The sequence below is a fragment of the Elgaria multicarinata genome, chromosome 20 (genome assembly GCF_023053635.1).
Source record: "Elgaria multicarinata webbii isolate HBS135686 ecotype San Diego chromosome 20, rElgMul1.1.pri, whole genome shotgun sequence".
Taxonomy (NCBI): domain Eukaryota; kingdom Metazoa; phylum Chordata; class Lepidosauria; order Squamata; family Anguidae; genus Elgaria; species Elgaria multicarinata.
The window spans coordinates 10,050,735-10,071,045 of record NC_086190.1 but is presented as its reverse complement, the minus strand read 5'-3'; the positions used below and the strand labels follow the sequence as shown (position 1 = coordinate 10,071,045).

General features: G+C 44.2%; 1 protein-coding gene across 1 annotated transcript in view; it reads left to right on the top strand.

Annotated features, from left to right (window-relative positions):
- TNFRSF14 (TNF receptor superfamily member 14) overlaps window positions 1-13,642 on the top strand; it is a 29,937-nt gene extending 16,295 nt beyond the window's left edge. The window contains exons 4-8 of the mRNA XM_063145536.1: window positions 2,198-2,356; window positions 3,147-3,237; window positions 6,085-6,266; window positions 7,492-7,508; window positions 11,057-13,642. Coding sequence (XP_063001606.1) covers window positions 2,198-2,356; window positions 3,147-3,237; window positions 6,085-6,266; window positions 7,492-7,508; window positions 11,057-11,152 — 545 coding nt within the window. The 3' untranslated portion in view covers window positions 11,153-13,642. The remainder of the gene's footprint in view (window positions 1-2,197; window positions 2,357-3,146; window positions 3,238-6,084; window positions 6,267-7,491; window positions 7,509-11,056) is intronic.
- Window positions 13,643-20,311: the final 6,669 nt, after the last annotated feature.

Here is a 20,311-nt window from a genome sequence, read left to right as displayed (position 1 = left end):
AGGGAATTTATGTTATTTCGCTTTTATGTGGGGAAGCATGAAAACATACCGTCCTCTTCCGGCAGCCTGAAGTGGTACAGTTCTGGCAAAGCCTGATCAGTCGGCCATCGTGAAATGTACGACGTCAGCTTTTTCCACTCTGGCATGCTCTAAGTCAGGGATTGCATCTTCCAGATTATTTATTTATTTATTTATTTATTTATATCCCGCCTTTTTTTCAGTACTAGGTCTCAAGGCGGTTTACAAGATTAAAACACGTACAATTCAAACATATAAATATAAATTACAAAAGTAAAAATAGAATTAAACCTACAGTAAAATTAAAAACATGTTAAAAAAATTTAAAAGCTGATGTCTTGGGCTACAGATGTGTTGGCCTACAGTGACCATCAGCCCCAGTCAGCATGGCTAATGGTGAGGGATGATGGATGTTGTAGGCCAAAACAGCTGGAGGGCAACACAGTGCCCACCCTGGCTCTAGATGTTTGGGATTTCAACTCCCATCAGTTCCATCCAACACGACCGATGGTCAGGAATGCTGGGAGTCTAATATTTCTGGAGGGCACAAGGTTAGGGGTTATATGATTGCAAGACGAGGTCCCTAGAAGAGGACTTCTCAACTGGTGGATGGGCTCATCTGGGAGAGAAGTTTTCTGAGGTATGTCAGCCCTGGGCAATGAATGGTTTTCCACAGAGCACCCCTTCCAAGAATTTAGAGATGTTCCCTGAGCTCAGGTTTGGAAACAGTCTTCCAGAGTGTGTAAAACTTACATCAGGATGAGCTTTAGAAACTCAGAAGTTCTTCTCTGGCTCAGATTAAAATCCAAGCTGCAGAAGACTTCTCCAGCTTCCTTCATCCGTCTTGGCTGCTGTCCCTCATCCTCAAAAGCCATCCTGCCACTCCCAACGTACCATTGCAGGAGCCCTTGAGGGAACGACATCTTCCATCCGCCCCTGTGCATTGGAGACACTTCTTGGTGTCAGAAATAATGACCTTAAGAAGCCCGATCGTATTTTCTCATATATGGCTAAGTTGGAAAATGGTCCCAATTGTGCTCCATACAAGAGCTGTGCTCTCGATTTTGCCACAAACAGTTTAATTGCAGCTGGAATAAAATTTCCTCCTCGTGTACGAAAGAACCTCAGAATGGCCCCTGTGCAAATTATGGCTCCCCACAAATAAATTATGCGAAATCGATGAACTGGATGCCGATCAGAGATGTTTGTCGCTGAGAAATCCGGCCCTTTCTGGGCTCACCGGATTTCTACAAACATCTCTGATCAGCATCCAGTTCATCGATTTCGCATAATTTATTTGTGGGGAGCCATAATTTGCACAGGGTCGTGTGGAAGATGTCGTTCCCTCAAGGGCTCCTGCAATGGTACGTTGGGAGTGGCAGGATGGCTTTTGAGGATGGGGGACAGCAGCCAAGAGGGATGAAGGAAGCTGGAGAAGTCTTCTGCAGCTTGGATTTTAATCCGAGCCAGAGAAGAACTTCTGGGTTTCTAAAGCTCATCCTGATGTAAGTTTTACACACAAACCTGAGCTCAGGGAACATCTCTATACTCTTGGAAGGGGTGCTCTATGGAAAACCATTCATTGCCCAGGGCTGACATACCTCAGAAAACTTCTCTCCCAGATGAGCCCATCCACCAGTTGAGAAGTCCTCTTCTAGGGACCTCGTCTTGCAATCATAGGAAGCATAGGAAGATGAAGGAAGCTGGAGAAGTCTTCTGCAGCTTGGATTTTAATCCGAGCCAGAGAAGAACTTCTGGGTTTCTAAAACTCATCCTGATGTACGTTTTACACACTTGGCTGACAAATTACACTAATTACGTCTGCAATTTGCACAACTTCTATTAACAATTTTAAAAAACAACCTGGAAAATCCACAAGCTGCCCTGACTTGATGCAGATCGATTTGGGCCAGTTTGCGGGGAAATGAGCTAATGTCCAAGAGGCTGACCTGATGAAAGTTGGGTGAACTCCACTCCCAGACGGATTCCTCCTACATCTCTGATGCAGATCCATTTAGGGTCTGGAACAGAAAGTGGACTGAAGTCCAGAGGTGGTGGTGAATCAAGGGGAGCTGCTTGAGCTTCACCCACCAACCCCCAGAACTCACCAATATCCAAAGCTTGAGAAAATGTTGGTGGTCTGCCAACTGCAATCCACCTTCGCAATTGTGCTCTGCAGGAATCCAGCTGCAAGTTAAAGAGCAATGCAGCTATACCAAGAACACGGTGTGCGTCTGCCGAGGAGATTACTTCTGCGCTCTTCTCAATGACCAGGGATCCTGCGAGCACTGTGAGAAACACACGGTCGCCCCACCTGGTACCCGGGTTACAGAGCCTGGTAAGACAAATCTAGTTGTGATGAGGTCGTTGATGCCTAGCATCTCTTTTGTGCAAACGGCCTGTTGAAATTCTTCACCCTATTTGTTATAGTAGAGAAATTGAGGGGGCGGACATTTCACCAAATTTGCCAAAATCCGTAAAGGGGCTGTGAATGAGCAGACGGTCATCTCGTCTTGCTGCTCCGCCTGGAAAGGACTGCGGCATTCCCAAAGGAGGGGGGAGCCGGCTGTCCCGTGCAGCTCATGAGCCCAAAGCCGCACAGGGGAAAATATAAAAACAGACTAAAGACAGAAGAAAAGGTTGGCGAAAGGAGGAGAAGCCAGAAGGAGTACTGTGTGAGGAACTGTACAACAGGCAGGCAAGGTTTGTTTGGAGAGACTGATTGAACTATCTGTGAAAACCCCGTTAACCTGCTAAGTTCTTCAGTTTCAATTCCCGGCATCTCCAGTTAAAAGAATTTCGGGTAGCAGGAGTGACAATAAATCTGTGACCAAGACTTTAGAGAGGTTCAAGTTACAGGGGAAGATGAACTAACTGCCTGATTCAGTATAGCGCAGATTCATGCGGAAATACCACTCATAGCCACATTTAGAAAAGAAAACCTGCTTGAACTTTGAGCAATATGAATGTGGAGGGTGTTGGTTTTTTTTTTTTAAAAAAATATTATTTCTGCTCTAGCAGCCCTCACCCTCTGTGGCTAATTAGAACATTTCATTTGAGTTCTGGCTTTTTGTTAGAAATGCCTGCAGTCGTAAAAAGGACCCTCTGTATACCCTGTTCTTTTACAGGCACAGAAATCAAGGACACCAAGTTCGAACCTTGCCCACCTGGAACTTTTTCAGAGACCGAGATGTCGTCCTCCTGCAAGTCTTGGATCAAGTAGGTGCCGCTTCTCACGCTGCCGCCATCCCAGTGCAGGGCTGATACCACATCACTTTAAATTCTATACCCTCCTCCCAGTCTTGTAATTGCTTGCCTCGGCATTTTTTTAAAAAATAACTCTAATAGGCCCCTGTATTATTTATTTATTTATTAAATTTATATACCTCCCTGTAGCCGAAGCTCTCTGGGCGGTTTAGAAAAGTTTAAAACAGTGAACATTAAAAAGTATACAAAATTTAAAACCATCAAAAACAAAAAACCAACAGTATAAAAACAATGGTATCCATTTAAAAACAACAGTTCTGGGGTCCGTTAAAAAACAAACTTAGCGTTGTTAAATGGTGATAAAATGCCTGGGAGAAGAGAAAAATCTTGACCTGGTGCCGAAAAGATAACAATGTTGACGCCAGGCGAGCCTCATCGGGGAGATCATTCCAAAATTGGGGGGCCACCACTGAAAAGGCCCTCTGCCTTGTTGCTATCCTCCGAGCTTCCCTCGGAGTAGGAACTCAGAAGAGGACCTTAGATGTTGAGCGCAGTGTACGGGTGGGTTCATGTCGGGAGAGGCGTTCCACCAGGTATTGTGGTCCCAAGCCATCTAAGGCTTTATAGGTTAAAGCCATCACTTTGAATTGGGCTCGGAAACATTTCCTCTGGGTCCTAAAGCTTAGAAGTCCAGATAACATTTTTTGGGGAGAACAGATATCCCAACATCCAGAGTTCAAGTGGATTGGAACTGAAGTAGTGTCAGAACAATCACGGAATGGAGGGGATCCTTTCATCCCTGCCGTCGATGAGGGATTTGAAATTGGGGGTGGGGAGAGGGAGAAATGGAGCCATATAAGTGTCCTGGAATGAAATTCTAAGAATTGGTAGCAGCAAGAGAAAATGGGTAGAGCCAATGGAGAGAGCAGGAGTCTTTGGGGCAGGTTAAGATGGAGGCTTGGTGCAAACGGCATTCCAAATCCGCCATCATATTTGTCAGCAGAGAACGAGGGGGGACATTTCATCAGAGTTCTCCAGGGGGAGGAGAAATTTAACAAGAGTTTTTCAGGGGTTCGGTGCGCCAGTAGCAGCGGCAGGAGCTTTGCTTCTCTCTTTTTCCCCCCTAAAGGCTGTTCTGCTCCCACTATGGGTGGCAGCCACCACAAGTGCGTTGGCAGCCTGGCAGCCATTTTGCATCTCCCCCAATGCTCTGGACCTAGTGACCTTCCAGGGCATTGTGGATGGGTGCGGAGGAGAGGGCATGGCAACTGCCACACAACATCATAGTGTGCACATCTACGGATGTGGAGAGAGAACAGAGAGCTCTCAGAATCTTTCTCCAAAAATGTCTTCTGAGAGAGAGAGCTCAGCCCTGTGGAGAAGTAAGTGAGCAATAGGGGATGAGAGAAAGGAAGGGCGAGGTAAGGCCATGAAGACAAGGATCTTGGAATTGTTGTAGATCACAAGCTGAACATGAGCCAACAGTGCGATATGGCTGCAAGAAAGGCAAATGCTATTTTGGGCTGCATTAATAGAACTACTGTATAGCTTCCAAATCACGGGAGGTACTGGTTCCTCTCTATTCGACCCTGGTTAGGCCTCATTTGGAGTATTATGTCCAGTTCTGAGCTCCACAATTCAAGAAGGACGCAGACAAGCTGGAGCGTGTTCAGAGGAGGGCAACCAGGATGATCAGGGGTCTGGAAACAAAGCCCTATGAAGAGAGACTGAAAGAAATGGGCCTGTTTAGCCTGGAGAAGAGAAGATTGAGGGGAGACGTGATAGCACTCTTCAAATACCTAGAAGGTTGTCACACAGAGGAGGGCCAGGATCTCTTCTCGATCCTCCCAGAGTGCAGGACACGGAATAACGGGCTCAAGTTACAGGAAGCCAGATTCCGGCTGGACATCAGGAAAAACTTCCTGACTGTTAGAGCAGTGCGACAATAGAACCAGTTACCTAGGGAGGTGGTGGGATTTCCCACACTAGGCTTTGTTTCCAGACCCCTGATCATCCTGGTTGCCCTCCTCTGAACACGGTCCAGCTTGTCTGCGTCCTTCTTGAATTGTGGAGCCCAGAACTGGACGCAATACTCTAGATGAGGCCTAACCAGGGCCGAATGGAGAGGAACCAGGATCTCGCATGATTTGGAAGCTATACTTCTATTAATGCAGCCCCAAATAGCATTTGCTTTTTTCCTTTGCTTTTTTTGCAATGTCATCACACTGTTGGCTCATATTCAGCTTGTGATCTATGACAATTCCAAGATCCTTCCCGTTTGTAGTATTGCGGAGCCAAGTATCCCCCATCTTGTAACTGTATTTGCTTTATTTTTCCTAGGTGTAGAACTTGGCATTTCTCCCTATTAAATCCCCCGCTCTTTACCCATCTATTTCTGTATATCAAATCCTGTGTAATGGTGGGTGTAAGGCAGTTAGTGACCCAACCTTATTACTGCTGTAATGTTGCATAAATGGCTGCTTTAGGGCCACCATTTGCACCGGATTTGTTTTATGGGAAAGCCTGAGTGAGTCACCCTGTTTAAAGAAAATCATGACTCCCGTGAAGGGGCGGATGGCTGCCAGCGCTCGATACGGGTCTGGGGAAGCAGCAGGCGGCACTTAGAAGTCTATGCACATAAAAAATGCATATAGAAGTCTATATTTTGAGGGAAATGCTTTCAAAACCCATATTTGATTGTGAAAGTTCAAGCTATAAATTTCACGCAGAAATTTGTTGAAAAGAACCGGAGATGAATGCAAAAATGGAACAGATTTATGAGTGAACCCATGTGAGAGGGACATGCCGGATTCATCCGTCTTGCAGTTAATCCCGCCTTTCTTTTAATCATCACTTCAGTTGCAGTCAGGAAGGCAAGAGAGAAGTTCAAGCTGGAAGCTCAACATCTGATGCCGTCTGCGAGCCTCACAGTCCGGCTCCAGGGAGCACAACAATATTATCGGCCATTCTCGTTCCGCTTCTCGTTGTCTGTATTATTGGTGGCATACTAATATGGAAGAGGAAAAAGGGGAATATAAAGGGTAGGTATGCAACCCAAAAAATCCGCCTGGCGCCTACACTGTACTCCTTTCGTCGCCGGGTGAAGACCTTTTTATTCTCTCAGTATTTTAACACTTAATTTTAACTTAAATTTAAATTTTACTGTTCTAACTCTGTATTTTAATCTTCTGTCAATTTTGTTGCGTGGTTTTATCCTGGTTGTGCTTTTTATACTGTATTTTGTAATTGTGCTTTTAACATATTGGTTGTTTTATTGTGAACTGCCCAGAGAGCTTCAGCTATTGGGCGGTATAAAAATGTAATAATAATAATAATAATAATAATAATAATAATAATAATAATAATAATAATAATTACATGACGTAAATAAGTAAAAAAGCAGCAGCAAGCTCTGTATGTAGTGAAAATGAAACAAACTTAAGACATAGTCTGAAACTAAGAATGGTGCCCGTTCCAATGATGTGCAAGTCAAACACTGCTTTGAGCCATGTGTCACATCTTAGTGAGAAACTACACATGGCAGCAGCTCGATGTGTCTTTGCATCTAGCCAGGATTGATGTCATTTCTATCTTTTCTTTGAGAAGCAAGTTGCATCAACTGGGCGTGATAATTAATGGGATCAGAGCAAGTGTGGAGAAGGGATTTAATCCTTTCCTTTCGTCGTTCGCTGTGGTTGTGAGAAACATCCCTCCTCTGGGGTTATTTGCAATGCGGGGAGTGGAAAATCTCCTACGGACTCTCATATTAATCTGCCCATTGTTATCACCGTCCTCTTCAGAGGATTCCTCAAGCACCCCTCGCCCTTGGAAGCAAGGCAGGTGGTGATCAGAGGGCGATTCTACACGTCGTACTGAGGGCGCTTGCATGCGCCCCCAGTGCGCCCCCAAAGCGATCGTGTAGCTTGCCTGTTCGAAGAGACGAGGAAGAGGCGGAGCAGGAGGCCTCCTTTTCATCTAGGTGACACACAGGGGATCCAGTGCTCAGGCAGGAGCGAACCCTGGATGATCCCAGGATAAACCTTAGGTCTAGCTGTGGCCTGAGTGGTAACCACCAGTCAACATCTCTCTGTGATGTCTCATTCATACAAGCAAATTGGCCTTTTGATAACCCACATGTGACATGCGAAGCATAAATGGGCGTATGTGTGAAGATGCCCCAAGTTTCCCCTGAGTCTGATCCTCAAGTCCAGGTTCAGTATGCCATAAGGAATGTTTCTGAGAAATCTCTTTCCTTCTTGTTTGCAGGTGCTGCTAGAGAACAGGTGAGTGGATTTGTAATATGAGTCCTATACAATCGTTCCTTTATTTTTTAGGTTGCCTTTACAGCAAAACGATGGCGCTCAAAGCAGCTAACCGTAAAAGGCAGATCAACAAAATCATAGTTTTTTACATGGTTTTATACTGTTGTTGTTAATTTTTGTGAACCGCCCAGAGAGCTCTGGCTATTGGGCGGTATAGAAATGTAATAAATAAATAAATAAATAAATAGTTAAAACATAGCATAAAACCAATAATTTCAAAACACAGTTAAAAGCACAACAGTAAAAGAAACTATCAGCACTAACCAACTAAAAACCCCTTCAGCAACAGACCAGTGTAGCTGCCAAAGGTTTGCCTAAATAAAGTGTCTACGCCTGGTGGCAAAAGAACAGAGAGGGGGGTGAACCTAGCTTCCCTTGGCAGAGAGCTCTAGAGCCTGGAAACGGCCATCAAGAATGACCTCCCCTGCATCCCCGCCAAAGGGTGAGAACCGAAAGTACCGAGAGAAGGGGTCTCTGCAAGGACCTCAAACCCCAGGAAGGCTCATATGGGGGAAGGCGCGATTCCTTTTTAAAGCACTCCTCCCTTCTAGATGAAGCATATCTTAGGACTGATGATCTGCCTGCTTTCTCTCTCTGCTCTGATTTCCCATTACATCCAAGGATACCAAGGTGCGCTTCCCATAAAAGGCTCCACCCCTTTCCTCTTGCTGCCCCCTATGCCTGCAACACCCTCTCAGAATATCTACCGATGCGGCCCCCCCTCACTTTAAGTAGAGAAAAAGAGTTGTCCTGGATGAGACCAAATGCCTTATCAAGTCCAGTTTTCTGTTCCCAACCACATGCCCCAATGGGATGTTGAGTTATGGCTTTAGAAGCTGTTTAGTTATTGCACAGACTGGGTTTCTGGCACATAACCTTTTGTGTTAAGTCTCTGTCTGGGCCCTACAGAGACTAGCAGAGATTACAGCGGTTCTCAGCCAAGTCAGCAAAGACGTGAATTAAGACAGAGATTTTTGTAGGTTAAAACAAACCTTTTCCTGGCAAATAAATATATAATTTAGTTATGGCAGTACAGATACAAATACTTACAAACGGTCAGTCAATACAGCTCACATCAAGTTGGGTAAGGGACATGAAAGTTATACCTTCTACTTGCACATGAAAATACATTTACTTTTATAGACAACCTGTACAATGACGCAACTCCTTTCAACCCTTAATTGAAGACAACCAGTTAGACAATTATTCAATTATGACACTCAATGTCTAGGTGTAGAGTTGACCTTTAAGTTTCTGCTGAGTCTTCTATTCCTCCAGATTCTCAGCAATTAACAAATCAATGGAAAACATAACCAGGATCCATTCCAGGATCTAACATGGGAAACCCACAGGCAGGGCTTGAACATAGTTCCAGCACTCTCCGTGTATGTGTCACCCCAAGAATGGGCATACCAGTTCTGATACTGGAGGCCATATATAGCCATCATGATTAGTGGCCATTAGTGTTAGTCCAATTTAGCGAAAAACCATTGAAACAAACATTTATTTAATTTGTACCCTGCTTTTCTACCAAAAAATAGCACTCAGGAGGGCTCTCACAGATGATTAACATTGGATAAAAACAGAAAAAACTTTCATCCCATGCATGCCGTCCTGAATCTCCCACCACTTGGCTTCTTGCGGTGGTTGTGGGTTCTAGTATGATGAAAAGAGGAGAAAAAGGCTCACTATCTACTTTCTCCACACAATACATAATTTTGTACACCTCTACCATGTCTTTTGTACTCACCTTTTTCCTAAGCTAAACAGTCATAGACCTGCCCCTTGGTCATTTTCGTTGTCCTTTCCTGCACCTTTTCCAACTCTAATAAGTCTGTTTTGAGATACATTGACAAGAACTCTACACAGTATGGTTGCACCATAGATTTGTTTAAAGGCATTATGATATTGACCATTTTATTTTCAGTTATTTTCATTTTGATATTGGCCGTTTTATTTTCAGTTATTTTCATTTTGATATTGGCCGTTTTATTTTCAATTATTTCCATTATGATATTGGCCGTTTTATTTTCAATTATTTCCATTATGATATTGGCCGTTTTATTTTTAGTTATTTTCATTTTGATATTGGCCGTTTTATTTTCAATTATTTCCATTATGATATTGGCCGTTTTATTTTCAATTATTTCCATTATGATATTGGCCATTTTATTTTTAGTTATTTTCATTTTGATATTGGCCGTTTTATTTTCAATTATTTCCATTATGATATTGGCCGTTTTATTTTTAGTTATTTTCATTTTGATATTGGCCGTTTTATTTTCAATTATTTTCATTTTGATATTGGCCGTTTTATTTTCAATTATTTCCATTATGATATTGGCCGTTTTATTTTTAGTTATTTTCATTTTGATATTGGCCGTTTTATTTTCAATTATTTCCATTATGATATTGACCATTTTATTTTCAATTATTTTCATTTTGATATTGGCCGTTTTATTTTCAATTATTTCCATTTTGATATTGGCCGTTTTATTTTCAGTTATTTTCATTTTGATATTGGCCGTTTTATTTTCAATTATTTCCATTATGATATTGGCCGTTTTATTTTTAGTTATTTTCATTTTGATACTGGCTGTTTTATTTTCAGTTATTTTCATTTTGATATTGGCCATTTTATTTTCAATTATTTCCATTATGATATTGGCCGTTTTATTTTCAGTTATTTTCATTATGATATTGGCCATTTTATTTTTAATTTCTTTCCTAATGATCCTCTGGATCTCCCTTCCTTTGGAGTTCTCCTCAGTCCCCACCTTTTCTTTGGTTCAACTTTCAAGTCCTTCTTCCCAATAGCTATAAAGCCTAATTATTGAGGTTATGCCAGAAGCTCTGCTACTGCAATTGCTAATGGTGAGGCCCACTCCTGAGAACCTCTTGGATAGGGTGACCATATGGAAATGAAAACGGCACTCCTGTATCTTTAGCAGTTGTACAGAAACGGGGATTTCAGCAGATATCATTTGTATGCATGCATCACCTGGTGAAATCCCCCCTTCATCACAACAGTTAAAGCTGCAGGAGCCCTGCCCTCTAACCAGATATAACAGAGGGCAGGGCTCCTGCAGCTTTAACATGTGATGAGGGAATTTCACCAGGTGCTGCATGCATACAAATGACATCTGTTGAAATTGACTTTTCTATACAACTGTTAAAGATACAGGAGCCCTGTCCTCCTTTCCCTAGGGTCACCCTACGCTTGGAGATCTTCCTATCCCTCAAAAAAAATGGTCCCCCCAATTTCCTTCCCCACAAATAGGGTGGAGAATTTCAAGAGGCCATCTGCACAGAGCTCTTAAAAATATCCGTTGATTATCCAGTAAAGCATCTTAACCCTCAATGACGCGGTGTTGTCTGGACCTGGAATCCAGGGTTGGGATGGGAGGATTGTTAAACAATTGTCCTTGTTCAATGTTTCTTATGAATTAAGTTCTTCAAGATGATATTGTCTTTGCTTCCCCCCCTTCCAAATTACCTTTGTCTAAAAGGAACGTTTCCCCGTTCAAGAGAATGGCCACTACATGATGGCACCTATGCAAGAAACTACTCAAAACCTTGGAGAACCAACTTTCAGGGTTGCTTGAGAAACTAAAACTCTTGGTTGGGAATGCATCAGCATGGATAAGACTTCTGTAATGGTTCCCCTTCAGTAGACATGAAACACTCTCCTTTCCTGAACATCTTGGTGTACTACTTGAAGCAGCAATTCCTGTGCATGGCTAGAGAGAAGAAGTGGAAGAAGGTGGAAATGCAGGAGGAAGGTCAAGAGGAAGGCGTAAGAGAGGACATTTCTGGTGGGAAAGGACAAGAGAGGTTGAATGCTTTGGACACAGGAGGTTCACTACAAAAATAAAAGGAAATACTCCCCATGGTCTTTAACGAAGGGGGTTGATCTGAACTGAACCCTTGACAAATCATGACTGTACTGGAGACCAGCCACCAGGGTGCTGTGCACTCTGCCAATGTAACCCAGATGCCCAGGCGATGGGACCGCAAGGCAAGTCGTGTCGGGAGCTGCTGTCTGCTGAGAGGCCTACCAGAAAGGCTTTCAAGCTGGTCAGAAATGGGCCAGAGAGATCCGTGCTGCATCTGTTCAAGGCTGATGCCTGGAGGGGGTACTGGTGAAGGTCAGCTGGAGTCCAGGCTAGCTCAGAGCGTGCAAGAGTGCAGTCAGGTCATTGGAGAGCAGAGACAGCACCCACCTGGACACCAGGAACTCGTGGTCCAGCAATGTTGATCCAGCAATAGCCTAGAAGAGGGGTGGGGAGCCTTTTTTTAATGTTGACAACTGGATTCCCTTGTGGGTAATCCCTGAAGGACTGCATGCCAGCAGTGGGCAGCATCTGGGGCTGGAAGGAGTCCCCTTTGACTTAAGGGGATGCCTCTCCATGAAGATTGGGAGGGGCTGGTTACATGCACTGCATTGACATCATTTGGAGGCATGGTCAGGCTGAGGCAAGCAGATGATAACACCACCCAGGTAGGTAAGTTGAGCTAGGTATGGCAGGTAAGGGAGGACATTTCTGGTGGGAAAGGACAAGAGAGGTTGAATGCTCAGGTTGGGCTTGAGCAAGTCATAGCTCAGATTGAGGCGGAAGGCCAGGATCAGAAGCTTTATGGGACTGGCTGGAACCCAGTTGTCCTCTTAAGTCACATTACACCCTTCTGAGCCGGATGCTGCAGTACCACTCTCTGGCCAGCTTCAGTGATGGTGCTGTGGAGTAGTGGAACTACAGTGGAGCACAAAAGCTGGACATCAGGAAAAACGTCCTGACGTTAGAGCAGTACAACAATGGAACCAGTTACCTAGGGAGGTTGTGGGCTCTCCCACACTAGAGGACTTCAAGAGAGGCAGCTGGACAACCCTCTGTCAGGGATGCTTTGGGGTGGATTCCTGCATTGAGCAGGGGGTTGGACTCGATGGCCTTGTAGGCCCCTTCCAACTCTGCTATTCTATGATTCTATGAAAGCAAGCCATTGAGGCAGAAGGTGAGGCATCTGGATATCACCTCCAAAGACTCAAATTCAAGACCCCAAAGCCTTGGGATTCCTGATCACATGCATTCCCTAAGAACACAGGGACCTCTGGAAGGGCATAACATAGTTTCCGTTGATTAGCTGCAAATAAGGATGTGTAAGAATTTCATTTCACTTCGCAAATGATTCAAATGCTGTATTCACAACCCCAAACAAACGGGAGCACGTTCTCCAATAACGTCCACAAATTCCCAGACCTGCATCCATGTTTGCAAAATGCACATGTTACAGATGCACACTTTTTGAAGATTTAATGGAGGAAAGTGTGCATGTTTAAAAATTCACACTTCAAATCGTGCATTTTTAAAGTTGTGCATCTTTTAAAAATCCACATTTTCATCCTTGGGTCAAGGATGGGGCGGGGACACATGCACACACTTCTGAAAAAATGTTCAGTGTTCCCATTTGAACAACCCCCCCCCCCCAAAAAAAAAAACAGGTTGCAACTCAGAATGGGAGAGAGCTGAACCAAGTTTGGAGAATTCCAGCAGGCAGAAGCGTCCCTGGCTCTCTCATCCCCAGCTGCAAATATATTATGGGAGAAATTGTCATTGAAAGGTAACCAACTAAGGGTCAAAGCACAAGTTATGTTAAAGACGTCAATAGAAGCTAAGTCTTCCTTTTTTATTTACAGTTGGGGGTTTGGCACAGTGTCCAATCTTTTTATGGACCCCCCCCCCCCCCAGCTTCGGAAGGGGAGTTTAATACTTTCCTCCACAAATCACACACACACACACGGCTATGGAGCTTAGAGGATCACAATAAGAAGGGAAGTATTAAACTTCCTGCATGGGGGGAGGGGGTTAGCTATAAAAATAGGACATCCTCTCCCCAACTGTAAGAAAGGAAAAGATGAGGCTGCCAATGAGTTTTGACCCTAAATGTGACCCTAAAGACGTGATGAGATTTATCAGGCCTGCACCTACCATCTGTACTTGTCTATAATTCCAAACTATTCATTATTTATACTGCCACGTTCCGTAGATTCATGCAGTTCTACTGTGTATAAATAAAACCTGTATTTTTACCCTGCTAAACTTGGCATTTCGTTGTTTAGATACTGTGCTGATACATGAAAATGAGCATAGATTAAGTGGGGCTAGGGAGAGAATTTTATTGGAGGTTTGCTGATCAAATTTGCAGATGACACAAAATTGGGTGGGATAGCTAATACCCTGGAAGACAGAAACAAACTTCAAAGTGATCTTGATAGGCTGGAGTGTTGGGCTGAAAACAACAGGATGAAATTTAATAGGGATAAATGCCAAGTTCTACATTTAGGAAATAGAAACCAAAGGCACAGTTACAAGACGGGGGATACTTGGCTCAGCAATACTACAAACGAGAAGGATCTTGGAATTGTTGCAGATCACAAGCTGAGTATGAGCCAACAGTGCGATAGGGCTGCAAGAAAGGCCAATGCTATTTTGGGCTGCGTTCATAGAAGTATAGCTTCCAAATTGCGTGAGGTACTGGTTCTCCTCTATTTGGCACTGGTTAGATTGTAAGCCTATGCGGCAGAGTCTTGCTATTTACTGTTTTACTCTGTACAGCACCATGTACATTGATGGTGCTATATAAATAAATAAAATAATAATAATAATAATAATAATAATAATAATAATAATAATAATAATAATAATCCAGTTCTGGGCACCACAATTCAAGAAGGACGCAGACAAGCTGGAGCGTGTTCAGAGGAGGGCAACCAGGATGATCAGGGGTCTGGAAACAAAGCCCTATGAAGGGAGACTGAAAGAGCTGGGCATGTTTAGCCTGGAGAAGAGAAGATTGAGGGGAGACATGATAGCCCTCTTCAAATACTTAAAAGGTTGTCACACAGAGGAGGGCCAGGATCAATTCTCGATCCTCCCAGAGTGCAGGACACGGAATAATGGACTCAAGTTAAAGGAAGCCAGATTCCAGCTGGACATCAGGAAAAACTTCCTGACTGTTAGAGCAGTGCGACAATGGAATCAGTTACCTAGGGAGGTTGTGGGCTCTCCCACACTAGAGGCCTTCAAGAGGCCGCTGGACAACCCTCTGTCAGGGATGCTTTAGGGTGGATTCCTGCATTGAGCAGGGGTTTGGACTCGATGGCCTTGTAGGCCCCTTCCAACTCTGCTATTCTATGATTCTACAATTATTTTATTACATGTATATTTCCACCACCACCCTCCATTTTGCCCTTACAACCACCCTATGAGGAAGGCTGGGCTGAGAAATAGCGACTGGCCCGAAGTCACCCACTGAGGTTCATGGATGTGGAAATTTGAACCTGGATCTCCCAGGGCATACTATAAAACTCTAACCACTACACCGGCTGTCATAAACCCAATGTATTGAAGAAAAAAAAACCTCATTTCGCAACTGCAACAGACACTTTATGTTGATACAGCTAAGAATGTGTTCGCTATTCAGTATATCCCACCTTCAGGAAGTTTGGAAATAAAAGAAAAAGTGCACCGTTAAAATATTCGGGGTCTCTGAGACCCCACAGGTATTATCATTGTGGGTCATTATAGACTAGGACACTGTCTATGGATAGTTGTACCCCTATGCCATGCATCTAAATCCATATTTTTACACTAAAATTGGAGTCATCATCCAGAAATTGCCACCTCCTTAAAAGCTTCCTTCCTTTCTCCCCTATAATGCTAGAACTCCCACCCACCCACCCACCCTGATGCCGCCTCTCTTACTTCCTTCAGATCCCTCCTCAAACCCCACATTTTGTGTGAAGCCTTCGGTTGAATGCAAGTTTTGTTTTCTCCTGCATCTTGACTTTTTTTAATAAATAAATAAATTAGTTTTGATAAATTTTGATCAAAAACGAACTGGAGCTAAATTCTCATCCATCTGCGCTGGCCAAATTCTAGAGATTCCCAGCACGGAGATAGCCATATTGTACCTGCCTGCCATAAAGATGAGGGACTTTGTCAGAAAAAGGAGGCCCGGGCATGGCGGAATATCCAGGAATGCAAATCCAGACTTTGAGGAGCTAAGCATTTCAAGTTCTCCCCCCCCCCCCCCCCCAGATGTGGAGAACTTTGTGAACTTGGGGTAAATTCCTATCGGTCCCACTCCTCTCCAGACCCATTCAGACTATAACTGAGCCTAAGCAAGTGAGACTGAAGTGACTCTAGGGTGGATTCCTGCATTGAGCAGGGGGTTGGACTTGATGACCTTGTAGGCCCCTTCCAACTCTGTTATTCTATGATTCTATGATTCTATGATTACATATTGCTCCCGTTTATGTCCCCATCTCTCCTCTTCCTCTGTTGATTCCTCTGCATTGGTTTTTTGACTGTAAGCACCTTGGGGCATGGAATTTGACCTCTTGTACCCTGTAAAGTGGCATGTGGACTGATGGTGCTTAATCAATACCATATGCCCAGGTAGGCATGCGTGGGATTGGGTTGCATAAATCTTACCAAACAAGCTCAGAAGTAAATCTCATTGAGTTCAATGGGACTTACTCCCAAGGAAGCACCTATAGGATTGCTGCCTTAACGTGTTTCCAATATTAATTAGACTAGTGAAGTGCCTAGGAGTCTTAAGCTGCAGTGTAAAGGTATCTCCCCCCTCAAAAAAATCTCTTTCTTTTGGGAAAGGCCTGAAGTAAAAGCATTAGCAGTGGACTATTCCTTTCTGGGGAAGCAAGGTAGATACAAAGGTCTCAAAACGGATCAAATGGTCTACTGAATGATTCCATTCAGCCATACTGCTTTAATTGGGCCTAATTATTAGCCATACTAATTAATGTTGGGAAACCATTCCAAAATCTGGTGACAGTGCCCATGGCTACATTTTATGGGCTATAATGTGCAGAAATGTTAAAGAAGAAAGGGTGCCTGTGAGCATGTGCAGAGTTCCTTTATCCCATGATCGCAGCCTTCACTGCCACTGAAAAATTAGAACAAATGCAGACCCTCTATGGTTCTTTCCCCACCCCTAAATCCCCTTCTGAATAAATGAGAGTCTTTTTCTAGATCCCGAGTGAGTTCTAGATCGGTCTGAGCCACAGATTTTTCATATTGAAATTAAGCTCTCTATCCCTATAACTGCTGCTGCACAAATGCAACTGACACAGCATTTCACCAATATGAATTTGGAATGGGGAAAAACACTGCCGGTTGGATTTCAACCTGTATGAAGCTGACTCAGGCCCTTTCTACATCTAAGGGTGTAGAAAGCGGGAGTGGGGGGAGATTCTGGACTTACCTGTTTCCGGGTTCATCCCAGGGTGTCCAGGGGAAAGGGCATCACGCCCATCACAGCTGCCTTTTTTTTTTAAAAGAATAGGAGCTGGTGCATACTTGCACTCCAGCAAAAACTAAGGTAAAAAATAAACACTGGATCCTGCTCCCTCGCCCAATGTCCCTGCATTCCTCCTGGCTCAGTTCTTTCCCTCTGCTGACCCCCGTTACTTGGGGGGGGGGAGGGAAGAAGCCAGGACAGATGCCCACAGTCCACGGGATGTTCCAAGGACCGAGGGTAAACCCGGGTTTTCCTGGGGTTCCTTTATCCCTGGGAAAACCTGTGCCCGTCCCCCCCTGCCTCCAGGCATCATTTGGCCTCACAGGGACTCAGCCGTGACCAGTCCAGTCACAAAGCTCCTCTAAGAGAGAGGCAAGGGAAAGTTGGCAATCCTATTAGGGTGGATCAGAAATGTCATCTGTGGGGGCTTGTATAGGGAAAGGGCAGGCCATGTTATCTAGCATATCTGTTCCTTATTAAAAATATCCAGAAAGCACACACGCTACCAATAGTAATAAGTATGAATGTGTTAGTTTTACTCCACTGCAGCCCAAATCCAGTCATGCACAAAACACTTACCTCTGTTGCAGACCTAGAGCATCTCTACATTAAGGGAAATTGTGTTGCTTACCCAGGGCTTTTCTGCTTTCTGGTTCTTTGGTGAGATTGTTATGGGCTGCATTACACGGGAGGAGAGGGGCGACAATGAGTTTGAATTAAACACTTCCTCTCCGTTTAGTCCCATTGAGACAGCGTCATCGAGTGACGGTTCTTTTTATCCCAGGATTTCTAGAGGATTTCACAGGAGACAACCTGGTTGTTGACATCATGAAATCAACCCGAAAACTTCCTTGAGTGGCCAAACGTGAGCGTGCGCTTAATCGCTCTTTTAGAGGAGCCCCAAGTGAGTTTTTCAGCTACCCTCAAACAATGGTGTCTGGGGATAAAGTTAAAATGGGAACAAAATGCATTAATTAGGCTCCTCTGTCTGCAGATAATAACCTAACTTAAGAACAGTGGTGCTTGCTGAAGTTAGTTGCACAAAGACTACGGTCTCCAGAAATGGAATAATCTTTTGAATCCCCAGCAGCCGATAACACAGAAAGGGAAAACTGAGTTATACAAACTTTTAAGATCATACATGCAAGGCAGGCAGATGGGCGGGCTGCATTCAGCCACACAGAAGAATTCCTTTGGACCCATGTTCTCCTGTTCCAGCAACAACTCCCATTGCACAGGGAATGAAGTGACTTAACACAGAAGAGATTCCATAGAGATGAATATTTCAAAGAGCAAATAGGAAGGATTCAAAAGAGGGCAAATCAATGGATTTTAGTGTCACTTTACAGCAATAGCTGGCAAGCGTAAGGAACGGCTCACTATATGAAATGCTGAGACAAGCTGCAACAGTTCACAACGAGGTCATCACAAGGCAAGCTTTTGGGATTTTGGCAGCACGCAGAGTCACTTGAAATAGAGTAGGGAAATCGGAAGGGACAGAATCCACCAACTCCTGCAATTGTGCAGCCTCTCTAGTCATTTCTCTTGGACTTGCATGGATAGAGAGCTCAAGAAATCGAAGATAAATGTACTTTGACGCTGCATCAGTATGGGCTGAGGAGTAAGGGAAAGCTGAGCCACACCAACCCTGCCATATTGGTTGTGAAAGTCCCCCGGCTTCAGCAGATCTTAAGAAGGAGGCTCAAAGTGGAATAACGGTGTTAGTAGCACGGCTGTGCTCCTGCACCCCCTCCCCAACGTTCAGGATCTCCTTCCTGGTACCTGATATGCAGGTGATGGCACGTCAGTGCAGGTGTCTTCACTGCTGCTGCTATAGCAGCATTAAGCAACATGCTAGAAACAATAGAGTTAGGACCTACCACAAAGTCCATCCTATTTGGATATGTGATGATAGGGCTGCAGGCAAATAATAAACTAATTCAGAGCAAGGGCAACCTAGGGTTGAAAAGTTTTGGCTGTAGATGTAAGTGATAAGTCAACACTACTTAAGTGTACTTCCAGTGTGTGTGTGTGTGGGGGATTGGTCCTAAGACCCCAGGAAGTTGCCCACCCCAATATATAGTATAATATAATATAATATAATATAATATAATATAATATTGCCAGGATTCGATCATTTTTGTCTGTCTCTTCTGCCAAGACTCTTGTTCATGCCTCATCTTTCTTTCTCTCCCGTATACGAAAAAAATAATGAATTTTGGAAATTCTCTATATTAAAACAACAACAACACTGAAATTGTTGGACTACTGCAACCTTCTTCTCACTGGCTTTCCTTCTTCTCACATCAGTCCGTTGGTTTCTGTTCACCATTCTGCTGTTAAGTTCATCTTCTTGGCTCGCCGCTCTGACCATGTTACTCCACTTCTGAAATCTCTTCATTGGCTTCCAATTCACTTCAGAATCCAATATAAACTTCTCCTGTTGACCTACAAAGCTTTTCACTGTCTAGCTCCTTCCTATCTTTCCTTTCTCATCTCACACTATTGCCCCGCTCGTGCTCTTCGCTCCTCTGATGCCATGTTTCTCGCCTGCTCAAGGGTCTCTACTTCCCTTGCCCGGCTTCGTCCATTTTCTTCGGCTGCCCCTTACTCCTGGAACGCTCTTCCAGAACATTTGAGAATGTAAGGAATGGTGAGTTGTCTGAGGATGAGGACTCTGGGGATGAGCAGCCACAGGCGGGACCCAGTACCAGCTTGGCTGATCAACAGCCAGCAGAGGCCTCATCCAGTGCAGACTTAGAAGAGGAGCAAACAGACTTGTTACACGTGCCCTCGTTCAAACAGCAAAGGGCAGAGAAGGAGGCGTTACGTCGATCTAAGCGGATTGCTAATAAACGCCAGCTGAACAAGGAACAGCTGTGAGGCTGAGCTGGTGTATTTAGATAGCAGTCTGCAGACCAGGAAATTGTCAGAGCTTATCTGGTTTGCCTGGGAGAAGCTCTGGACCGTGTACCCGTGACCGTGCCGTGTTCCTGCCGTGTTGTATCGTTTTGGACTCTGGACTTCTTGGACCTCGTGACTCTCTCCTGCCCTTTGGAATCTGGACTGGCTTATGGATTTTCGTGACTCTCTCGTACCCTCACTGACATCTGGAATGCTTTATGGACTGCCTTTGTGTTTTGCGTAAGCAACCAGCAATTGCTCTATGTATTTCTGTTTCAGCTGTGTGACCAATACACCTTATTAGTTACTTCTTTAATTGCTGTGTTTGCTGTTTCTTGGCGTGCTTCCCAGTCTGGGCACTCTGCCCAAAGAGATAAGCAAAAGTGGCTGGTTTCAGACCGGCTTCTTCAGGACAGAATAAGCTCTGACCAACGTTTTACCAGCACTTTTTCTGTTAAGAAAAATAAGAATGGAAAACCTTTTGGAGCAGCAGAAGCAGTTAGCTACTCAGGTGATCCAGCTCACGCAATTAATCACCATGC